Genomic DNA, 22,477 nt, shown 5'->3' on the forward strand with positions numbered 1-22,477 from the left:
TGGCCCTCAGCGACCCACCCCCGTTCCCGATGCCGAGTCCCTCGCTCAGACACTGTGCCTCCAGTTAAGTGCGCTAAGAGCCCCCCACCCCACCCAAGAGCCGGGAAGCAGCCCATACAGTTTTCTGTAACATGTTTCCCATGCAATGACAGGACCCCTCATCGCACAGCTAATTGCAGCTGTGTCAGGAAGAGGCCCTTAATTGGTATTAATTGCCCAGTTAAGGGCTTCAATTGACAGTGGGATGGGAAGCCCGTTCCCAGACCTTCCCGGCCCGGACTAAATTTTGGCAGAGGTGGGATGGTGGTGAAAATCGCACCACCCCACCCATGCCCACACTCCACCACCATCCCACCGGATTTTATGCTCTCCCTGCCTCTAGACCCGGCATGGGGGAGAGCATAAAATTCCCCCCAACATAATAAGCAGAGATCTTGAGCTGGTACAGTATAAGATAAGGGATAAACTAGGACAGAGACTAAATGAGATGAGGGGCAAATTAGGACAGAGACTACATGAGATAAGGGGTAAACTAGGACAGAGACTACATGAGATAAGGGGTAAACTAGGACAGAGACTACATGAGATAAGGGGTGAACTAGGACAGAGACTACATGAGATAAGGGGTAAACTAGGACAGAGACTACATGAGATAAGGGGTAAACTAGGACAGAGACTACATGAGATAAGGGGTAAACTAGGACAGAGACTACATGAGATAAGGGGTAAACTAGGACAGAGACTACATGAGATAAGGGGTAAACTAGGGCAGAGACTACATGAGATAAGGGGTAAACTAGGACAGAGACTACATGAGATAAGGGGTAAACTAGGACAGAGACTACATGAGATAAGGGGTAAACTAGGGCAGCGACTACATGAGATAAGGGGTAAACTAGGGCAGTGACTACATGAGATAAGGGGTAAACTAGGACAGAGACTACATGAGATAAGGGGTAAACTAGGACAGAGACTAAATGAGATAAGGGGTAAACTAGGACAGAGACTAAATGAGATAAGGGGTAAACTAGGGCAGCGACTAAATGAGATAAGGGGTAAACTAGGGCAGCGACTACATGAGATAAGGGGTAAACTAGGACAGAGACTACATGAGATAAGGGGTAAACTAGGGCAGCAACTACATGAGATAAGGGGTAAACTAGGGCAGAGACTACATGAGATAAGGGGTAAACTAGGGCAGCGACTACATGAGATAAGGGGTAAACTAGTACAGATTCTACATGAGATAAGGGGTAAACTAGGACAGAGACTACATGAGATAAGGGTAAAAAAACAGACTTTAGACCTTTAACAGAATCAAATAAGTGGTTTATTGCCTGTTGGAAGTGCTCCCTGCAATATTGGGTTGCCCTGAATGCAACTGTCACCAGGAAAGAAAAAAGATTTGCATTTATAAAGTGTCTTTTACGACCACAGGACAGCCCAAAGTGCTTTACAACCAATGAAGTACTTTTGAAGTGTTGTCACTGTTGTAATGTAGGAAATTTGCATACAGCAATCTCCCACAAACAGCAATGCGATAATGACCAGATAATCTTTTTTCTTTGTGGTGTTGATTGAGGAATAAATATTGGCCAGGAGATCATTCCACTGCTCCTCTTCGAAATAGTGCCATCGGATCTATTATGTTCACTTGAGAGGGCAGATAGGGCTTTGGTTTAACGTCTCATCTGAAAGATGGCATCTCCAAAAGTGCAGCACTCCCTCAGTAATGCACTGGTCTGTCAGCCTTGATTTTTGTGCTCAAATCCTGGAGAGGGGCCTACATCCACAACCTTGGTCTCAGAGGCAAGAGTGCTACCCACTGAAAATTAGATGCAACTTCTACTTATGGACTAAGGCAGTCATTTAAGGGATCGCTACAGCTGCAACCAACAAGTGTTTAAAATATATTTATCTGAACAATCAAACCAGGCAGGCCACCTCCAGCCACAACTCACCAAACCCCACCCCGATCATGATCTTGAATCTCCCAGCTGCGATCTCATACTCTCCTGACCACTGACACTATTCTGCCGACCTTGGTTGCTACACTCCTGCTCCCAGCCCCTATCCTTCCCAACCACTACCCAGTTTCCTAGTTCCCCCACCCGCTTACAGTCCTCCCCCCTGACTCCCACAGTCCTCTTTAATAACTTATCCGAGGGCCAGTGCTTCCTTTGCAATGGCCCAGTCTTTGAGTCCTCTTCTCTGGCAAGCTGCCTGGGACACCTATTAGGTGGGTTGGATTTTGTGCTGGAGGCAGGGCTCCCAAAAGACGGGGGATGCCCCATCTCTGCTTTTTCGCACTCCCCTCCCCCAGCCCCGGAGCAATCCTCCAGGCTTTTTAAAGCAAAGTTTCAGGAGGCGGGATCCTCGGGAGCGGTGGCCACTTTCGGTACTGCAGAGACCAAGACCCAGGCCCAGCACTGGAATCCTGAAGAGGTAGGTGAGGCAGGGTCGTCGGGGCCAGTCCAGAAGTACCCGGCAAAGGGGGGCTGGGGGATGGTCTTGCAGTTCAGGAGGAGGGGTGTGCCGTGGGGTGAGCCAGGGGGTGAATTGGTTCTGGTGGGGCAAGACCGTAGGGACAATGCCTCGTGTTACAAGGCGGCCTCCCCACGTGGCAGAGGCCAGCACCCCCCCACCCAGTTCCCACCGCTGGTAAGATCCCAGTGACGGCGGGTAGAGGCCCTTAATTGGCTATTATTAGGCCTCAAGGGCCTCAATTGGCCTCTGGCAGGAAGGCCATCATTCGCCTATCCCACTCCCTGGGAAGATTGCTGGGTGACGGGAAGGATATGGGCTCTCCACCCCACCACCCCCTCCACCCATCACCCGTCGCTATACTCCTTGCCCCCCTTGCCTCAGATCCCATCTCATGGGGCCAAACAAAATCCAGCCCTATGTGTACCCCAGGCCTTTTGTGGCTTTTTGGGTTCAGGCAAATTTCTAATCCGGTCTGTTTCAAATTTGCATGTTCCTGCGATTTCATTAGCTGACTGCTAATTATATGGAGATACAGACATTCTCCCATTTCTCGTGAAAATAGAAATTTCATGTTGCTCGTTTCTAGTAATTTACCAGACTGATTAGTAGCCACAAGTGAATAAGTTTCCAATCATCAGCTGCTGGGTTCTTTAACAGTTCATGGGATGCTGAGATAAAGGTTCAAATACCAAAGAGCACAAGTGAAAGATTAAGGTGAAATTAGAGAGAACCTTTTCTTCAATGGAAAACAGTCTTATAAAAGCTTCCAGGAAAGGCTCTGGAAACAAAGGATATTTGAGGGTTCAGGAAACAATTAGATGCATTTCTGAAGATAAAGAGTTGAGCAATATGGTGAGAAAGGGGAAAGTAAGGCTGATCTAAGTGAGGGTTTTCTTGGGCCTAATGGTCTCCTCCCAATAGTAATTATAATCGCCTGCTACCGACTACTTGGAAATGTAAGAGAACTGTGTAAGAAGCCATCGGATCAGTAATCTTATAATGCTGCATGATTGGAAGCTTGACATCTAATCTCAACAACCAACAAAAAGGTCTGTTTCATGGATACAGAAATGTTTTTCATTGCATGGGAGTTGTTGGCAAGGAGAGGAGAGGTATTTTCAGGGCAGGAAAACTTCCTCCCACTTCCCAAATTCATAAGCCAGGAAGAAAGCTCAGGAGAAGTTCAGCAGAACAAAATGCACCTCCATTTTTAAGGAATCTAGAAGGGGAAGAATTGGTTCCAGAAAGTTACAAAGATCACATAGTAAAAACTCAGCCTTCACCACAACATGAGGCAGACTGCAATTGCTTGGGCCATTAGAACAAAAAGACCTTAGAGGACCTGAATCTGCCAAGTGGAAACTGCAGCCAAAATGGTTACATCAGCCAATGATCAGCGTCTTCCTTTTCATGATATTTTACGCCACAGCTTAATAATACTATCATCTGTAACCGCCTGCATTATGTATGTAATTACCTGCCTTTCAGTAGCTGCATACGAATAATGCACACCTTTAACAGAACAGATTATCTTTGTGGTGTCCATCTAACATTTGAATTTTTTCTATCTGATAACTGAGCTCTACATGGGGACCAATGATACAGGATTCTCCAATCTGGCCATTTTGATTGTATCTGACATTCCCACATTGGTAAAAGAAGGATTTGCTTCTCATGGATCTCTTTATACTTTCAGGCAGTGCCATTCTTTTTTATGCTCTCCACATATGAAAATTCCTTCTTTTGGGTGGTGACTGGTTGACACACTAGATCCCTGACAGTACCAACTACAGACTAGAAGGTACTGCTGGCACGGGTTTAATGCATTCATACAATATTCTTCCATTCAGTATTCTAACCAAGCTTTTAACCTGTTTTATTTAAAATAGCAGATGAATCGGGTCATTGAACCCATGGAGTGTGGGTCACATACTACCTCCCAAGCAATTTCTAGGCTGACAAAAGTAAAAGCAAGCACTTACCCAGATCTCCTTGACAGATATCAGTTCTTGAGGCCCCGCCAATGGTGAACTTTGGATTTTCACAGATTTCCTGACAAGGAAATAAAACATGATTAGCTGGGCCTGTCAGAAATTGAAAATATTTTCTTAACTCAAGCATTTCACTCTTGACCATATTCATCCCTATTAATAACATGGCGCCCAAATTACTTTCTCCCCCTGTTTTTTACACTATTTTCCTGTGGCTGAGGCACACATTTAGGCCTAATTGGCCTCTGGATTATCATTTAAAATGTCAAGTGCTATGACTCAAGACCGCTGGTGGCATTGTTTACCAATACCCTTAAAAAAAACCAAGTAGAGCAAAATGCTTGGTATTGTTGATGAATGCCACCAATGTTATAGAATAGACTAAAAACTCTGTTGTCACCAATGAGACTAAAATCACTGGAATCAGTGCCCAGACCAATATTAATTGGTGATACCATGTAGATGAATGTCACTGATCTGAACAAACAGCCAACTCTGTTGTATTCAACAGATGATTTCAATTGTTCCCATCAAACAGATTCATTGTGTCAAAGAGATGAATAACTGTCCATGGAAGGAAATGCTACAATTAGCCAGTATTTAATAATTTAGCAATGACTGTGAACTATATAAGTCAGACCCAAAAATAAATCTATGGTTGAGAATGTGCTTGAGGATACCACTTGAAGTCTCAGCTGAATTCATACCTAGGGCGGCACAGTGGTGCAGTGGTTAGCACCGCAGCCTCACAGCTCCAGTGACCCGGGTTCAATTCTAGGTACTGCCTGTGTGGATTTTGCAAGTTCTCCCTGTGTCTGCGTGGGTTTCCTCCGGTTTCCTCCCACTTGCAGGTTGCTAGGTTAATTGGCCATTATAAATTGCCCCTAGTATAGGTAGGTGGTAGGGAAATATAGGGACAGGTAGGGATGTGGTAGGAATATGGAATTAGTGTAGGATTAGTATAAATGGGTAGTTGATGGTCGGCACAGACTCTGTTTCAGTGCTGTATAACTAAACTAAACAGGTCTGTAATAAGAGCGAGGAGGGTACCACAACTTACTTTTGTTAAAAGAAAAAATTTCTCATACATTAACAACTCCAAGTTCCTTCTTCCTTGAACGGAGGCCCACCAGACTCCAACCACCACTCTCCTCCACCTGGCTGAACTTGTTCTCACGTTGAACAACTTCTCCTTTAACTCCACTCACTTCCTCCAAATAAAAGGTGTTGCTATGGATATCTACATGGGTCCTAGCTTTGCCTGCCTTTTTGTGGGTTTTGTGGAACATTCGTTGTTCCAGTCCTACCCGACCCCCTCCCTCACCATTTTTTCCAGTACATTGATGACTACATCATAAGAACATGAGAACTAGGAGCAGGAGTAGGCAATTCAGCCCCTCGAGCCTGCTCCGCCATTCAATATGATCATGGCTGATCTCATCTCGGCCATAACTCCACTTTCCTGCCCATTCTCCATAATCCTTCAACCCATTACTAATTAAAAATCTGTATATCTCCTCCTTAAATTTACTCAATGTCGCGGCATCCATGGACTCACGACTCTTTGACAAAAGTAATTTCTCCTCATCTCTGTTTTAAATCTGCTACCCCTTATCCTAAATCTATGACCTCTCATCCTAGATTGCCCCACAAGAGGAAACATCCTCTCTACATCTAATTTGTCAATCCCCTTCATCATCTTATATACCACAATTAGATCTCCTCTCATTCTTCTAAACTCTAGAGAGTAAAGGCCTAAACTGCTCAATCTCTCTTCATCAGACAAACCCCTCATCTCTGGAATCAATCTAGTGAACCTCCTCTGAACTCCCTCCAATGCAATTACATCCCTCCTCAAGTAAGGGGACCAAAACTGTACACTATACTCCAGGTGCAGTCTCACTAATGCCTTGCACAGTTGCAGCAACACTTCCCTACTTTTATACTCTCTTCCTTTAGCAATAAATGTCAAAATTCCATTTGCCTTCCTTATTACCTGCTGTACCTGTTTACTAGTTTTCAGCGAATCATGCACGAGGACACCCAGCTCCCTCTGCACCGAAGCACTCTGAAGTTTCTCTCCATTTAGATAATAATTTGCCTTTCTATTCTTCCGAGCAAAATGGATAACCTCACATTTATCCACGTTAAACTCCATCTGCCAAATTTTGGCCCATTCACCTAACCTATCCATATCCATTTGTAAATTTCTTATTTCTTTATTGCAACTATTTTAATGTCGTCTGCAAATTTGACTACAGTACTTTCTATCCCTGCATCCAAGTCAATAATATAGATTGTAAATAGTTGGGGCCCGAGGACTAAACCCTGTGGCACCCCACGAGTTACATCTTGCCAGCCAGAAAAAGACCCATTTATCCCAACTCTCTGTTTTCTGTTGGTTAGCCAATCCTCTATCCAAGCTAATAAATTGCCCCTAACCCCATGTGATCTTATCTTGTGTATTAACCTTTTGTGCGGCACCTTATCAAATGCCTTCTGGAAGTCCAGATATACTACATCTACAGGATCCCCATTATCCACTTTGCTTGTTACAGCTTCGAAGAACTCTAGCAAATTAGTCAAACACAATTTACCCTTCATAAAACCATGCTGACTCTGATGGATTGAGTTTTGACTTTCTAAATGTCCTGTTATTACTTCCTTAATAACAGATTCTAACAATTTCCCAACGACAGATGTTAAACTAACTGGTCTATAGTTTCCTACTTTCTGCCTCCCTCCCTTTTTGAATAAGGGTGTTATATTAGCTTTTTTCCAATCCACTGGAATCTTTCCCGCATCCAGGGAATTTTGGAATATTATAACCAATGGATCCACTATCTCTGCTGCTATCACTATCTTTCCTTTAAGACCCTAGGATGTAGGCCAACAGGCTCTGGGGACTTGTCTGCCTTCAATCCCAATAGTTTGCTCAGTGATTTTTCCCTAGTGATGATGATTGTTCTAAGTTCCTCCCTTTCTATAACCTCTGCATTTCCTGTTACTATTGGGATGGTACTAGTGTCCTCCACCGTGAATATTGATTTAGTGTCTCCGCCATTTCTGTGTTCCCCTCTATTAACTCCCCTGTCTCATCCTCCAAAGGACCAACATTCACTTTAGCTACTCTCTTCCCTTTTATATACTGATAGAAGCTGTCGCTATCCGTTTTTATATTTTGAGCTAGTTTTCTTTCATAATTTACTTTTGCTCTTTTTATTACTTTTTTAGTAACCCTTTGTTGATCTTTAAACGTTTCGCAATCTTCCAGCCTGCCACTGGCCTTTGCAATATGGTATGCCATAGTTTTTGTCTTTATGTTATCCTTAACATCCTTGCTTGGCCATGGATGTTTTTTCCCCCTCTTAGAATCTTTCTTCCTCTCTGGAATATATTTTAGTTGGGAGGAATTGAATATCTCCTTAAACATCTGCCACTGCTTATCAATTGTCCTATCTTTTAGTCTTCCTGCCCAGTCGACTAGGGCCAAATCTGTCCTCATGCCTATGTAATTACCTTTGTTTAACTCCAGAATGCGAGTGTGGGACTCCAGTTTCTCACCCTCAAACTGAATTTGAAAAAGTTCCAAACAGCACCCAAGTCAAACAATACCAAGAGTGCAAAGGAGATCAGTTTCTTTCAACACAGGAGTGAGTTGCCTCACAACCCTTCCATTTCATTTTTCATGCCATGTACATTTTACAGCAAACAAATATTTTCTGTATACAGTTCGAGGGGTTTTCCATGGATCCAGCCCCTCAGTTCAGCTTGGTGGGGGGACCTTACACAGTGGTCTTCCCCCATTGAGCTTTTGCCGCGGCTGCCCAAAGCTTCAGTGCGTCCCTCACCACGTAGTCCTGGACCTTGCAACGTGCCAGTCTGCAACATTCGGTCGTGGATAACTCTTTGCGCTGGAAGACCAGCAGACCAAAGAGCGTCTTTCACCGAATTGATAGTCCTCCAGCAGCAGTTGATGATTATCTCGGTGTGCGTCCCTGATAACAGCCCGTAGAGCACAGACTTGTGTGTTACAGAGCTGCTTGGGATGAACCTCGACAAAAAACACTGCATCTCTTTCCACACCTGTTTTGCAAAGACAAATTACAGAAGGAGGTGGGCAACCGTCTCATCCCCACCACTGCCACCTCGAGGGCATTGTGCGGAGGGTGTGAGACTCCGAGCGTGCAGGAAGGATCTGATGGAGAGAACTCTTCTCACCACCAGCCAACTACATCTTGGTGCTTGTCTGAGAGTTCTGGTGATGAGGCATTCTGCCAAATGACTTTGGAAGTCTGCTCGGGCAATCATCTGAAAGGATCCACCATCTCCTTTTCCCGCAGGGCCTGAGGACATTCCGTGCAGACCACTGCCTGATGGATTGGTGGTCAAAGGTGTTTTTCCGCAGAAACTTTTCCACAAAGGATAGGTGGTACGGCACAGTCCAACTGGATGCAGCATTCCGCGGCAATGTGACCAGGCCCATCCTTCGCAACACCGGGGACAGAAAGAACCTCAGCACATAGTGACACTTGGTGTTTGCATACTGGAGATCTACACACAGCTTGATGCAGCCGCACACGAAGGTGGTTATCAGGATGAGGGCGACGTTGGGTACATTTTTCCCTCCCTTATCCAGAGGTTTGAACATCGTGTCCCTCCGGACCCCGTCCATTTTGGATCCCCAGATGAAGCGGAAAATGGCTCAGGTGACTGCCACAGAGGAGGAGTGGGGTATGGGCCAGACCTGCGCCACGTACAGCAAGAGAAATCGCTGCGATCACATGCTCAGCTTATGGTGTATCCTGGCTACTCGCTCTGTCCAGGTTTTGGTGCACGCCCCGGCCCTTCCAAACCATAACCCCAGTACCTTCAGGTAGTCTGACCTGACAGTGAAGGGGACAAAGGATCGGTCAGCCCAGTTCCCAAAGAACATTGCCTCGTTCTTGCTTTGGTTAACTTTGGCTTGCAAGGCCAGTTCAAACTGGTCGCAGATGCTCATCAGTCTGCGCACAGACAGCGGATCGGAGCAGAAGACAGCGACGTCATCCATGTACAGGGAGGTTTTAACCTGAGTGCCTCCACTGCCTGGGATTGTCACCCCTGTTATGCTCACATCCTTCCTAATAGACTCAGCAAAGGGTTCAATACAGCAAACAAACAAGACAGGGGAGAGAGGACAGCCCTGTCTGACTCAAGATTGGATCGGGAAACTTTCCAATTCCCACCCATTGATTGAGACTGCACTATTGATGTTTGTGTAGAGCAGTTTGATCCAACTGCAGATTTCCTCCCCAAACCCCATTTTGGAAAATACATCCCTCATGTAGGTGTGCAATATCCTGTCAAAAGCCTTCTCCTGGTGCAGGCTGATGAGGCAGGTGTCCACCCTCCTGTCCCGTACATAGGTGATCGTATCCCTGAGTAGCATGAGACTATCAGAGATCTTCCTGCCGGGTACAGTGCAGGTCTGGTCAGGGTGAATCACCAAATCCAGAGCAGACTTGACTCATGTGGCTATGATTTTGGACAGAATCTTGTAGTCTACACTAAGCAGTGAGATGGGCCTCCAATTTCTGATTTCTGCCCTCTCCCCCTTCCGCATGTAGATGAGGGTGATAATGCCTTTCCTCATGGATTCTGACATGCTGCCAGCCAGAAGCATACTCTCATATACTTCCAGCAAGTCTGGGCCAACCCAGTCCCACAGGGCCGAATACAACTCAACCGGTAAGCCATCGCTTTCGGGAGTTTTACTCGTCTCGAAGGAATTGACGGCCTTTGTCAGCTCGTCCAGAGTTAACGGCTTGTCCAATCTCTCCCTCGTGCTGTCATCTAAGACCTCTGTGATAGATGACAGGAAGGACTGGGAGGCTCTGCTGTCTGTGGGCTTCACGTCATGCAGCCCGGCATAAAAAGATTTGGTGATCCTTAGTACGTTGGACTGCAAAAACATTACCGAGCCATCCTTTTCCTTCAGGCTTCTGATCACAGAGTTCTCCGTGTACCTTTTGGAAGAAGTAACGCGAGCACGTCTCATCCTGCTCAATGGAGCGGACTCTGGACCAGAAGATGATCTTGGAGGCCTCCGTGGCAAAGAGCGAGGCCTGCCGGCTCTTCACCTCATGGAGGTCCTCCTTGACCTCAACCCCCATCGACTGCAGCCAGAGCAGATTTTGCATACTTTTCCGGAGTCGGGACATTTCCCTCTGTCCCTCTCTCACCCTCTGAACTTCTTTGAAGATAAAGAACCTCTTGAAGTTCTCCTTGATCGCCTCCCACCAATGCACCAGAGACTCAAAGAGGGGTTTGTTTCACAGTTTTCCAACCTTTGTAATCCCTTTTGAATTCCTCAATGTTCTCTGGGGTTAGCAGTGTAGCATTGAGCTTCCATGTCCCCCTGCCAACCCGCTGGACTTGAGCCCACAACCTACTAGCTCAGAGACAAGAGTACTACCCACTAAGCCATGGCTAACTAAAGATAAATCAGCACTAAGGAATAAGGTACACAGTACAGTTTTGAAGAATACAATTTTCCAAAACTCTCTCAATTCAGGAATTGTCCCCTTCGATTGAAAAGTTGCCAATGTCACTCCATTATTTAAGGAAGATGGGCGAAGAAGAAAAACTGGGAAATTACTAATCTATTAATTGGGGCCTTTAATATGCAAATAAGCTGTCCACCTCCATGGAGCAGGCAGCCGATTCGCACCTGGGCCCGCCTCCTGCCCACTGCTGGAAAATTTGACCCGCAGTGGAACAGCATCAGGGAGCCTTCCCGCCATGGCTCCCCACTATTTTACCAGCCCCCTGCCTCTGTTCCCGGCACGGAGGGGTCAGTAAGATTCAGCCCATGGTGCAGGAAGGAGGACTTCAGATTCCTGGGACATTGGGATCAATCCGGTGGCAGGACGGGTCGCACCTGAATAGAGATAGGACCAATATGCTTGAGGGCAGGTTAACTAGTTCTGCAGGATTTAATCTAATTCAGCATGAGGTTGTGCACCAGGGCATAGTATGAAAAAGGAAAAACAAGGTGCGCAGAGGACTGAAAGAGACAGCAGGAGGTAAAAATGATACAGAATTATGTAGGATCATAGAAAATACAAAGGTCTAAGTTAGGTTTGTAGTGCATGTGTGTAAATGCACAAAATGTGGTTAATAAGGTTGGCCAACTGCAAGCACGAGCAGCTATGTGGGAATATGATGTAGTGGCGATAACTGAGACCTGGCTCAAAAAAGAGTAGGATTGGATGCTTAAGATTCTTGCATACAAGGTCTTCAGGAAAGATCGGAAAAGAAGCAAAGGAAGAATGGTAGCAATTTTCATCAGAAGAAATATTACAGTGCTAGAGAGAATGGACAGGATTAATGGGGGTCCTGAATCGGCACTTGCTGGCAGCGGGACCCGCTCTGCAATTTTGCCAGAAGTTGACTTATAATTGGCCACCTCCGGGCCCATCGCCCATTTAAGGATGGCAGGCAGGCTCCTGATGCTGCAACTCCAATCAGAGGGTAAGCAGCTCCATCGGGAGAGGTGGGTACTGGTGAGACAGGCTGGGGATCAAGAGGGCACCTCAACATAGCGGCACACTTAGAGAGGTAAGTAAAAATAAAATATTCAGGGGGCCGAGGGCAAAAAGCCGCGCAGAATGGAGGGAAACCCCTCCGGGAAAGATCTTTTTGGCTGCGGGAGAATCTTTTCTGCTGGTGGCCTCCTCTGTGGAGAATGGAGCCTAGGGCTGCCACAGTGGGGCCACCTCCATGCAGCTGGTGGCCTCCCCATGTAGGGGGGCCACTCCGCCAGCAGCATTTTGCCGGCGGGCCTGAAAAATCACCTCTAATTGAGCCTTTATAAGGTAGTTGGCTCCCTGCCTCCATGGTGGAGGCAGCAAATCTGGGACCCCACCCATCTGAGGTAAATTCCTGGTGGCAGGACTACATCAAGAAGCCAACCCGACATGGCTCCCCGCTACTCTACCAGCCCCACTGTTCCGGCACCATGGCTGGGAAAATTCTGCCCTTCTTGAGGGTTGGAGTTAAGAAACAATAAAGGAGATATTATGCCACTTGGTATATTTTATAGTCACCAAATAGTGGGAAAGAGATAGAGGAGCAGATCTGCAAACAAATTTCTGAGAGGTGCAAGAACTATAGAGTAGTGATAATGGGAGACTTTACCTGCCTCAATATTGAACAGGGCAGTGATAGTGTTAAGGGCAGAGAAGGGGAGGAATTTCTGAAGCCTAAAATGCTGGAAATGCTCAGCAGGTCTGGCAGCATCTGTGGAGAGTGAAACAGAGTTAACCTTTCAACTCTGATGAGAGGTCACAGACCTGAAACGTTAACTCAGCTGCTCTCTCCACAGATGCTGTCAGTTCTGCTGAGTATTTCTGGCACTTTCTGTTTTTATTTCAGATTTCCAGCAGCTGCAGTATTTTGCTTTTAATTTCTGAACCATGTTCAGAACAATTTTCTTAAATAGTATGTTTCCTACCCCATGAAGAAAAAGGCATTGCTGTATCTAGTCCTGGGGAATGAAGTGGGTCAAAGTGGAAAATGTTACAGTTGGGTATCATCTTGAGAATAGTGATTATAGTATTGCAAAGTTTAGATTAGTCACAGAGAAGATAAAAGAGGAATCTAGAAAAAAAACACTTAACTGAAGGAGGGCTAATTTCAGCAAATTGAGGAGGGATCTGACCTGAGTAAATTGGAGTCAATGGGCTGGATTTTATTCCAGTGACAGGGGTCCCGGCTGTGGGCCGAATGGCAGGGGAGAACCCACCTAGGCCCTCCGTTGGAACCCCCCAACCCCCCCACCCCACAGCTATTTAACAGCGTCCATTTAAGGGATGAGCCCCTGCCTCTAGAGCTGCCAGCCAATTGGAAGGCCAGTAGCTCTGCAGTACCAGTTGCGCCACTGGGAGCAGTGGTCATTGCCGGTACTGCAGGACGTCCGAAGACAGAAGACCCTGGGAGAGGTAAGTGGAGTCGGGGTCACCAGGGCCATTCAGGCAAGCCCTAGCGACAGGATGGGGGAGTTGGTGAGGTTGTGGTGGGGGGGGGGCTTCTTCTCAGTTGGGCAGTGATCGCCACTGGGGAGTCCTCTGGGGGCCTTGGATTGCCCCCAAAGGAGGCACCCCCCACCGACACCGCTGAACAGTCAAAGAATTGTCAGAGGGGCGATGAGGCTAATTAAGGACCAAAATGGAGATCTACTGCTGGAGACAGAAAGCATAGCTGAGGTACTTTTAGTTTAGTTTAGTTTAGAGATACAGCACTGAAACAGGCCCTTCGGCCCACCGAGTCTGTGCCGACCATCAACTACCCATTTATACTAATCCTACACTAATCCCATATCCCTACCACATCCCCACCTGTCCCTATATTTCCCTACCACCTACCTATACTAGGGGCAATTTATAATGGCCAATTAACCTATCAACCTGCAAGTCTTTGGCATGTGGGAGGAAACCGGAGCACCCGGAGGAAACCCACGCAGACACAGGGAGAACTTGCAAACTCCACACAGTACTAAATGAATATTTTATATCAGTGTTAACTGAGGAAGAGCACTTTGCCAAAACTACATTAAATGAAAAGGTTTCTGGGAATCTGGATGATATAAAAATAGATAAAGGGGAGGTATAAGAAAAGCTGGCAGTACTTAAAGTGGATAATTCACCCGGTCCAGATGGGATGCATCCAAGATTGCTGAGGGAAGTAAGGATAGAAATTGTGGAGGTGCTGGCCACAAACCTCCAATCCTTCATAGGTACAGGGGTGATGTCAGAGGACTTGAAGATTGCAAATGTTACAGCCTTATTCAAAAAAGCAGGGAAGGATAAAGCTGGCAATTACAGCTCAATCAATTTAATGTCGGTGGTGGGAAAGCTTTTAGAAACAATAATCTGGGAGAAAATTAACAACCACTTGGACAAGCATGGACTAATAATGGAGAACCAGCATGGATTAATCAAGGGCAAATTGCATTTCACTAACCTGATGAGTATTTTTCATGAGGTAACAGAGAGGGTGAATGACAGTAGTGCAGTTAATGTTCTGTAAATGGACTTTCAAAAGGCATTTAATAAAGTGCCACACTTGTTAGCAAAATTGAAGCCCATGGGATAAAAAGGGCAGTAGCAGCATGGATACAAAATTGGTTAAGTGATACAACACAAAGTTGTGATGAATGACTGTTTTTTGGACTGGAGGCAGGTATACAGTGGGGTTTCCCAAGGTTCAATAATAGGACCCCTGCTGTTTTTGATATGCATTAATGACTTGGACTTGAGGATATAGAGCACAGTTTCAAAATTTGCAAATGACACAAAATGTAGAAGTCTAGTAAACAGTGAGGAAGATAGTAATACACGTCAAGAGGACATAGACAGACTGGTGAAATGGGTGGACACATGACAGATGAAATCCAATGCAGAAAAGAGTGAGGCGTTGTATTTTGCTAGAAAGAATTGAGAGACATAGATGCTAAATAGTACAATTTTAAAGGGCGTGCAAGAAGAGAGGGGCCTGGGGATGTTTGTGTACAAATCGTTGAAGGTGGCAGGCCAGTTAACGAGGCAGTTAATAAAGCATATGGGATCCTGAGCTTTATAAATAGAGGCATAAAGTACAAAAGCCAGAAAGTTATGCTAACCCTATATAAAACACTAGTTTGGCCTAAGCTAGAGTATGGTAACCAATAAAGGCACCACACTTTAGGCAGGACATGAAGGCTTTCGGGACATTACAGAGCAGAATGGTCCCAGGGATGAGGGATTACAGTTATGTGCAGAGACTGAACAGGATGAAATTTTTCTCCTTTGAGCAGAGAAGGCTAAGAGGAGATTTGATAGAGATGTTTAGAATTATGAAGGGTTTAGATAGCGCATGGGAAAGGCTTCCACTGCTATGTCCAGACTGGCCAAGAGAGTGTGGGAAAATGGCGCACTGACATGGAACACAAAAGTCCGAGTGTATCAAGCCTGTGTCCTCAGTACCTCGCTCTACGGCAGCGAGGCCTGGACAATGTATGTCAGCCAAGAGCGACGTCTCAATTCATTCCATATTCGCTGCCTCCGGGGAATCCTTGGCATCAGGTGGCAGGACCGCATCTCCAACACAGAAGTCCTCGAGGCGGCCAACATCCCCAGTTTATACACACTACTGAGTCAGCGGCACTTGAGATGGCTTGGCCATGTGAGCCGCATGGATGATGGCAGGATCCCCAAGGACACATTGTACAGCGAGCTCACCACTGGTATCAGACCCACCGGCCGTCCATGTCTCCGCTTCAGAGACGTCTGCAAACGCGACATGAAGTCCTGTAACATTGATCACAAGTCATGGGAGTCAGTTGCCAGCGATCGCCAGAGCTGGCGGGCAGCCATAAAGGCGGGGCTAAAGTGTGGCGAGTCGAAGAGACTTAGCAGTTGGCAGGAAAAAAGACAGAAGCGCAAGGGGAGAGCCAACTGTGCAACAACCAATTTTTTCTGCAGCACCTGTGGAAGAGTTTGTCACTCTAGTATTGGCCTTTATAGCCACTCCAGGCGCTGCTCCACAAACCACTGACCACCTCCAGGCACTTACACATTGTCTCTCGAGACGAGGAGGCCAAAGAAGAGAAGATAGAATAAATGAAGAGAAACTATTTCCAATAGTGAAGGGTCAACAACCAGAGGGGACAGATTTGTGTGACTGGCAAAAGAACCAGAGGCAACATGAGGGAAAACTTTTGTTATGTAACTAGTGGTTAAGATTTGGAATGTACTGTCTGAAAATGGTTGTGAATTCACATTCAACAGTAGCTTTCAAAGTGAATTGGATAAATACTTGTTGGAGAAATAATTACAGGGATATAGGATAAGAGCGGAGTTGTGGGACTAACTGGATTGCTCTTTGAAAAGCTGGTGCAAATTTGCTGGGCTAAATGGCCCCCTTCTGTGCTGTACTCTTGTATGATTCTATGATTCTACTCCCACCCTCAGTCACCTGCAAGTTCACAACTGTCCTTCACGTACATTAACAGCGAGTACTCCCACCCTCACACACCCATCACAATGCACAGACTGCCCTTCACTCAAAGTAACTGTAAATACTCCCACCCTTGCTCACCCACAGTCCACAGACTTCACAATACGTACAGTAAATGTGAGTACTCCCACCCTCAGTCACCTGTGACACAGCACAGCCTGCCCTTCACTGATAACTGCAAACAATGTTACACAAACTGCCTTTCACTTACAGTAACTAAAAGAGAGATTCTACGGCACTCACTCCCACCCTCACAGCACACAGGGTCCTTCACTAACAGTAATGGTGAATACTCCCACCCACCCTTGCCCACCCACAGTGCAAAAACATCTTTTCACTTACAATAAATGCAAGCACACCCACCATCACCCACACATCATAGTGAATATTCCCACCCTCACATATGCTCAAAGTGCATAGACTGCCATTTACTTTTACCTGACAATGTAGAAAATGTCCAGGTATGTCTTATCACGAAAGACAGGACAAATCCAATCTGACCAGTTACTGCCCCATCAGACTAATCTCAATCATTAGCAAAGTAATGGAAGGGCTCGTCAACAGTGCTATCAAGCATTGTTTACTCCCTAATAACGTCCTTACCAATAATCAGTTTGGGTCCTGCCAGGGCCACTCAGCTCCAGACCTTACTGTAGTCCAAACATGGACAAAATAGCTGAATTCCAGAGGTGAGGTGAGAGTGACTGCCCTCGACAACAGGCAGCTTTTGACGCAGTGTGGCATCGTGGAGCCCTGGTAAAATTAAAGTCAAGGGCAATCAGGGGGAAAACTCTCCATTGGCTGGAGTCATGCCTAGCACAAAGGAAGATGGTTGTGGTTGCTGGCGGCCAATCATCTCAGTCCGAGGACATCGCTGAAGGTTGTCCTCAGGGCAGTGTCCTAGGCCCAAACATCTACGGTTTCTTCATCAATGATCTTCCCTCCATCAGAAGGTCAGAAGTAGGGATATTAGCTGATGATTGCTAAGTGTTCAGTTCCATTTGCAAATTCTAAGATACTGAAGCAGTCCGTGCCCACATGCAGCAAGACCTGGACAACATTCAGGATTGAGCTGATAAGTGGCAAGTAACATTCAAGCCACACAACTACCATTTCCAACAAGAGAGATTCTAATCACCTCCCCTTGAGGGTAGCATAGCGGGACTGGTACTGGACTAGCAATTCAGAGGCCCGGACTAGTACTGCAGACACGAGTTCAAATTCCACCATGGCAGCTGGGGGAATTTAAATCCAATTAATTAATAAATCTGGAATTAAAAAGCTAGTCTCATTAATAATGATCACAAAGCTATCGGGTTGTCATAAAAGCCCATCAGGGAAAGGAATCCGTGGAGAGAGAAGCAGAGTTAACGTTTCAGGTCAGTGACCTTTCTTCAGAACCTCAGGTCACTGACCTGAAAGGTTAACTCTGCTTCTCTCTCCACAGATGCTGCCAGACCTGCTGAGTCTTTCCAGCGATTCCTCGTTCTATTTCAGATTTCCAGCATCCACAGTATTTTGCTCTTATTTTAGGGAAAGGAATCTGTTGTCCTTACCTGGCCTGGCCTATGTGTAAGTCCAAACCAACAGCAATGTGGCTGGCCTTTAACTACCCTTTGAAATAGCCTAACAAATAACTCAGTTATATCAAACCATTACAGAAAAGTTGCATAAGAGTAAAACTGGACGGACCACCTGGCATCGACAAAGGCATACGCTGCTCAGTCATGCCTTTGAAGTCCTCCTCACCAACATCTCAGGACTTGTGCCAAAATTGTGAGAGCTGTCCCACAGACTAGTTAAGCAGCAGCCTGACACAGTCAAACTTACCGAATCATATCTTATAGAAAATGTCTCAGACACCTCCATCACAATCCTTGTGTATCTCCTGTTCCACCGACAGGACAGACCAACCAGAGGTGGCAGTACAGTGTTATACAGTCAGGAGGGAGGGACCCTGGGAGTCCATTGACTCCGGACCCCATGAAGTCTCATAACATCAGGTCTAAGATGGGCAAGGAAACCTCTTGCTGATCAATACCTACCACCCTCCTTGAACTAATGAATCATTACTATTCTATGTTGAACACCACTTCGAAGAAGCACTGAGGGTAGCAAGGGCACACAATGTACTTGGTGGGCGACCAAGAATGGCTCAGTAGCACCACTATTGGCCAAGTCTTGAAGGACATATCTGCCAGACTGGGCATGTGGCAGGTGATGAGAGAACCAACAAGTGGGACAAAACTACTTGACCTCGTCCTCAATAAGCTACCCGTCACAGTTGCATCTGTCTATGACACTATTGATAGAAGTGACCACCACACCTGTGGAGGCAAAGTCCCGTCTTCACACTGAGGACACCCTCCATTGTGTTGTGTGGCACTATCGCTGTGCTAGGTGGGATAGATTTGGAACAGATCTAGTAGCAGCAGAATTGTAATTAAACCACAATCTGTAACCTCATGGCCTAGCATATCCCTCACTCCACAATTAGCATCATGCCAGGGGACTAACTCTGACTCAATGAGGAGTGTAGGCGAGTGTGGCATGAGTAGCACCAGGCATACCTAAAAATGAGATGTGAACCTGGTAAAGCCAAACGCTCCAACAATATTAAAGCTCTCCTGTGGTAGAATTTGGTCGAACTTCATGCTGGCTTGGGCCTAATGCCAATACAGTGAAGATTCAATGTTCCAGAATGGCTGCAATCAACACCAGAGCTCCAAGCCAGGGGGTGCGCAACACAATCAGAGTGACAGTGAAGAAGATGGAAGTAGGCATGCCGGCGGACCCTACCTTCCTCATGAAGAGAATCCTATTCGACTGCTGTGAATCCCAAGCCGCAGACATCTGCTGCCTGTAAGATTTCCCCAGCAGCGGATATTTCGATGTGATGTTTAAAAATGTTGCGGGATGCCTGAAGCTTCTGAAAGCATTTAAGGAGAGAGGAAACCAGGCCTCACTGTTGATCCTCTCTGCAGAGCCACTGTTTATGCTGCTGTAGCAACTGAACCGTGTTGTGTCAAACCACCTGTACAACAACCATACCCCTCACCAGGTACGTCGAGGTGGCTAGGAAAAATATCAAGGTCAAGGACTCGTTCAGGATTTGGATCAGCATGCAGTAGGTCAAGATGGCCTTGAAGGTGGATGCCAAGAGAGCCATCGTCCACCCTCCCTCCAGCTTCACTATCAGGTCAAGTCAAGGTTACTTGGTCTACGCGAGGCAGCCAAGTGTTTGTTGCAGGAAATATGGCCGCCAACTGCCATGCAACCTTCTGCAGAAACTGCCAGCAGGAAGGTCACCAGTCTAAGGAATGCAAGAATAGCAAGCACTGCAACCTGTGTAGTGAAGCTGGCACCTCTACAAGGCATGCCCAATGCGCAGTGCCACCAATGCACATGTGATTAAAGAAGGTGTGATAAACAGGGCCGTTTTAAAGTAGATTAACACCCCACCATCATCAAGGCCCTCGGCAGACAAGACAATTAGAAAGAGGGCATGGCGAGTGACAAAGTGGCAAGAACACTTCAGTAAATTACCAAACCCAGAACATCACCCACCTCCTCTCCACCCCCCCAACCTCCTCTAGAACACACAGAATTGATGGAAAAAGGGGCAGCAGCAGCACAAAGAGACTGGCCAGTTGGTTAAAAGGAAAACCACAAAGAATTAGGCACAGACAAAGGAAAAAGCCATCAGCCAAATTAGCGGCAAGAAGTGGCTGATGTCCCTACCAGACACCAGCGGATGCTGCTCCTCAGATGAGGAATGGCAAGAAGGCTGCCACCAACAGAAAAAGCAGCAAAGAAGGAAGGTGTTAAAAGGAGGCAAAGGGGCCCCAGTTCCAAAACACTGGATGTAGTGAAGGGGTGTAGTGTAGTGAAGGATGCAGTGCATCCCAAGCCCCAAACAACACCAGGAATAGCAAGCTACCCAACACACCCCAGCCCCAGAACATCAGGAACAGTAAAACGCCCTGTGCATACCAACTCGGGGAAGCAGGGTGCAACTGACAAAGGCTGACAGGTCCTTGGAGACGAGTAAAACTCCCAGAAGCAACAGTTTACCAACCAAATTGTATTTGACTCCATGGGACTGGATCAGCCCAGACGTGCCGGAAGAGCACAAGAGTGTGCTTCTGACCGGTAGCATGTCAGAATCCATGAGGAAAGGCATCATCACCCTCACCTACAAACAGAATGGGGAGTGGGAGGAAATCAGAAATTGGCCGCCCATTTCACTGCTTAATGTGGACTACAAAATGCTGTCCAAAGTCATTGCGAATCAGGTCATGTTTGCTCTGGGGTTGGTGATCCAACCTGATCAGACCTGCACTGTACCTGGCTGGAAGATCTCTGATAGCCTCGCGTTACTTAGGGATGTGATCGCCTGCGTACAGGACAGGAGGGTGGATACCTGTCTCATCAGCTTGGTCCAGGAGAAAGCGCTTAACAGAATATTGCACACCTACATGATGGATGTGCACTCCAAAATGGGGTCTGGGGAAGGAATCCAATTTGGATCTAACTGCTTTACACAAACATCTGCAGGGCAGTTTCAATCAACGGGTGGGAATCAGAAAGGTTTCTGATCAAACCTGGAGTCAGGCAATGCCGTCCTCTCTCCTCGGTCTTGCTCGCCTGTTGTATCGAACTTTTTGCCGAGTCCATCAGGAAGGATGCGGGCTAAAGAGGGATGATGATTCCAGACAGTGGAGGCACTCAGGTCAAGGCATCCCTGTACACGGACGACATCACCGTCTTTTGCTCAGATCTGCTGTTGGTTCGCAGACTGTTGAGCATCTGTGTCCAATTTGAACTGGCCCTGCAGGCCAAAGTAAAATCACAGCAAGAGCAAGGCCATGTTCTTTGAGAATTGGGCCGACCAATCCTTTGTCCCTTTCAATGTCAGGTCAGACTACCTGAAGGTGCTAGGGATATGGTTCAGAGGTGCCGGAGCATGCACCAAAAACTGGAAGGAGTGTATTGCCATGGTGAAACAGAAACTGGGCATGTGGGTAAAAACCTGGTAATCAGGTGTGATGTGCCCTTGGTGTTGCTGTACATTGTGCGGGTATAGCCCAGACCACTCTCCTGTGCTGCAGCTGTTGCCCAGGACATCTTCCACTTTATCTGGAGATCGAAAATGGACCAGGCCTGCGGGAACACAATGTACGAATCTCGGGATAAAGCGGGGGGGGGCAGGAGGAAATGTACCCAACGTCGACCTCATCCTGATGGCCACCTTTGTCTGAAGCTGCATAAAGCTGTGTATACATCCTGGGTACACAAACACCAAATGTCACTACATGCTGAGGTCCACGGTGTTGTGAAGGATGGGTCGGGCCACGTTGCCGTGGAACACTCCATTCGGTTGGACCACCTGTCCCTCGTGGAAACGTTTGTACGGAATAACGCCTGTGACCACAAGTCCATCAGGCAGTGTTCTGCACATAACATCCTTGAAGCCCTGGGGGAGAGAGGTGGTAGATCCTGTTGGATGGTTTCCTGAGCAGACTGACAAAAGTCATTTGGCAGAATGCCTTATTTCCAGAACTTTCAAGACGTCGCTTGGCTGGTGGTGAGAAGGGCCCTCCCCATCAGCTCCCCCAGCACATCCAGAGTCTTAGCACCACTGCACACTGTCCACAAGGCAGCTGCGGTGGGGAACAGATCATTGCCTACCTCCCTCTGGAATGTGCCTTTGCAAAGAAGGTCTGGAAAGAGATGCAGTGATTTTTTATCAAGGTTCATCTCAAGAAGCTCTGTAATGCAGGACTCTGTGCTCTATGGGCTATTCCCAGGGATGCACACTGAGACAAACTTCACCTGCTGCTGGAGGATCATCAACCCTGTGAAAGTGCTCTTTGGTCCACCAGAAACTTGTTGATCTTCTATTGCAAGGAGCTATCCATGATCGAGTGTTGCAGACTGGCACATTCCAAAGTCCAGGA

At 46.7% G+C, this 22,477-nt stretch overlaps 1 protein-coding gene across 1 annotated transcript in view; it reads right to left on the bottom strand.

The window, feature by feature from the left end:
• Positions 1-4,437: 4,437 nt before the first annotated feature.
• LOC137373398 (calpain-3-like) overlaps positions 4,438-22,477 on the bottom strand; it is a 42,420-nt gene continuing 24,380 nt past the window's right edge. Inside the window, exon 2 of the mRNA XM_068038215.1 lies at positions 4,438-4,539. Coding sequence (XP_067894316.1) covers positions 4,438-4,539 — 102 coding nt within the window. The remainder of the gene's footprint in view (positions 4,540-22,477) is intronic.

The sequence above is a fragment of the Heterodontus francisci genome, chromosome 9 (genome assembly GCF_036365525.1).
Source record: "Heterodontus francisci isolate sHetFra1 chromosome 9, sHetFra1.hap1, whole genome shotgun sequence".
Classification (NCBI taxonomy): domain Eukaryota; kingdom Metazoa; phylum Chordata; class Chondrichthyes; order Heterodontiformes; family Heterodontidae; genus Heterodontus; species Heterodontus francisci.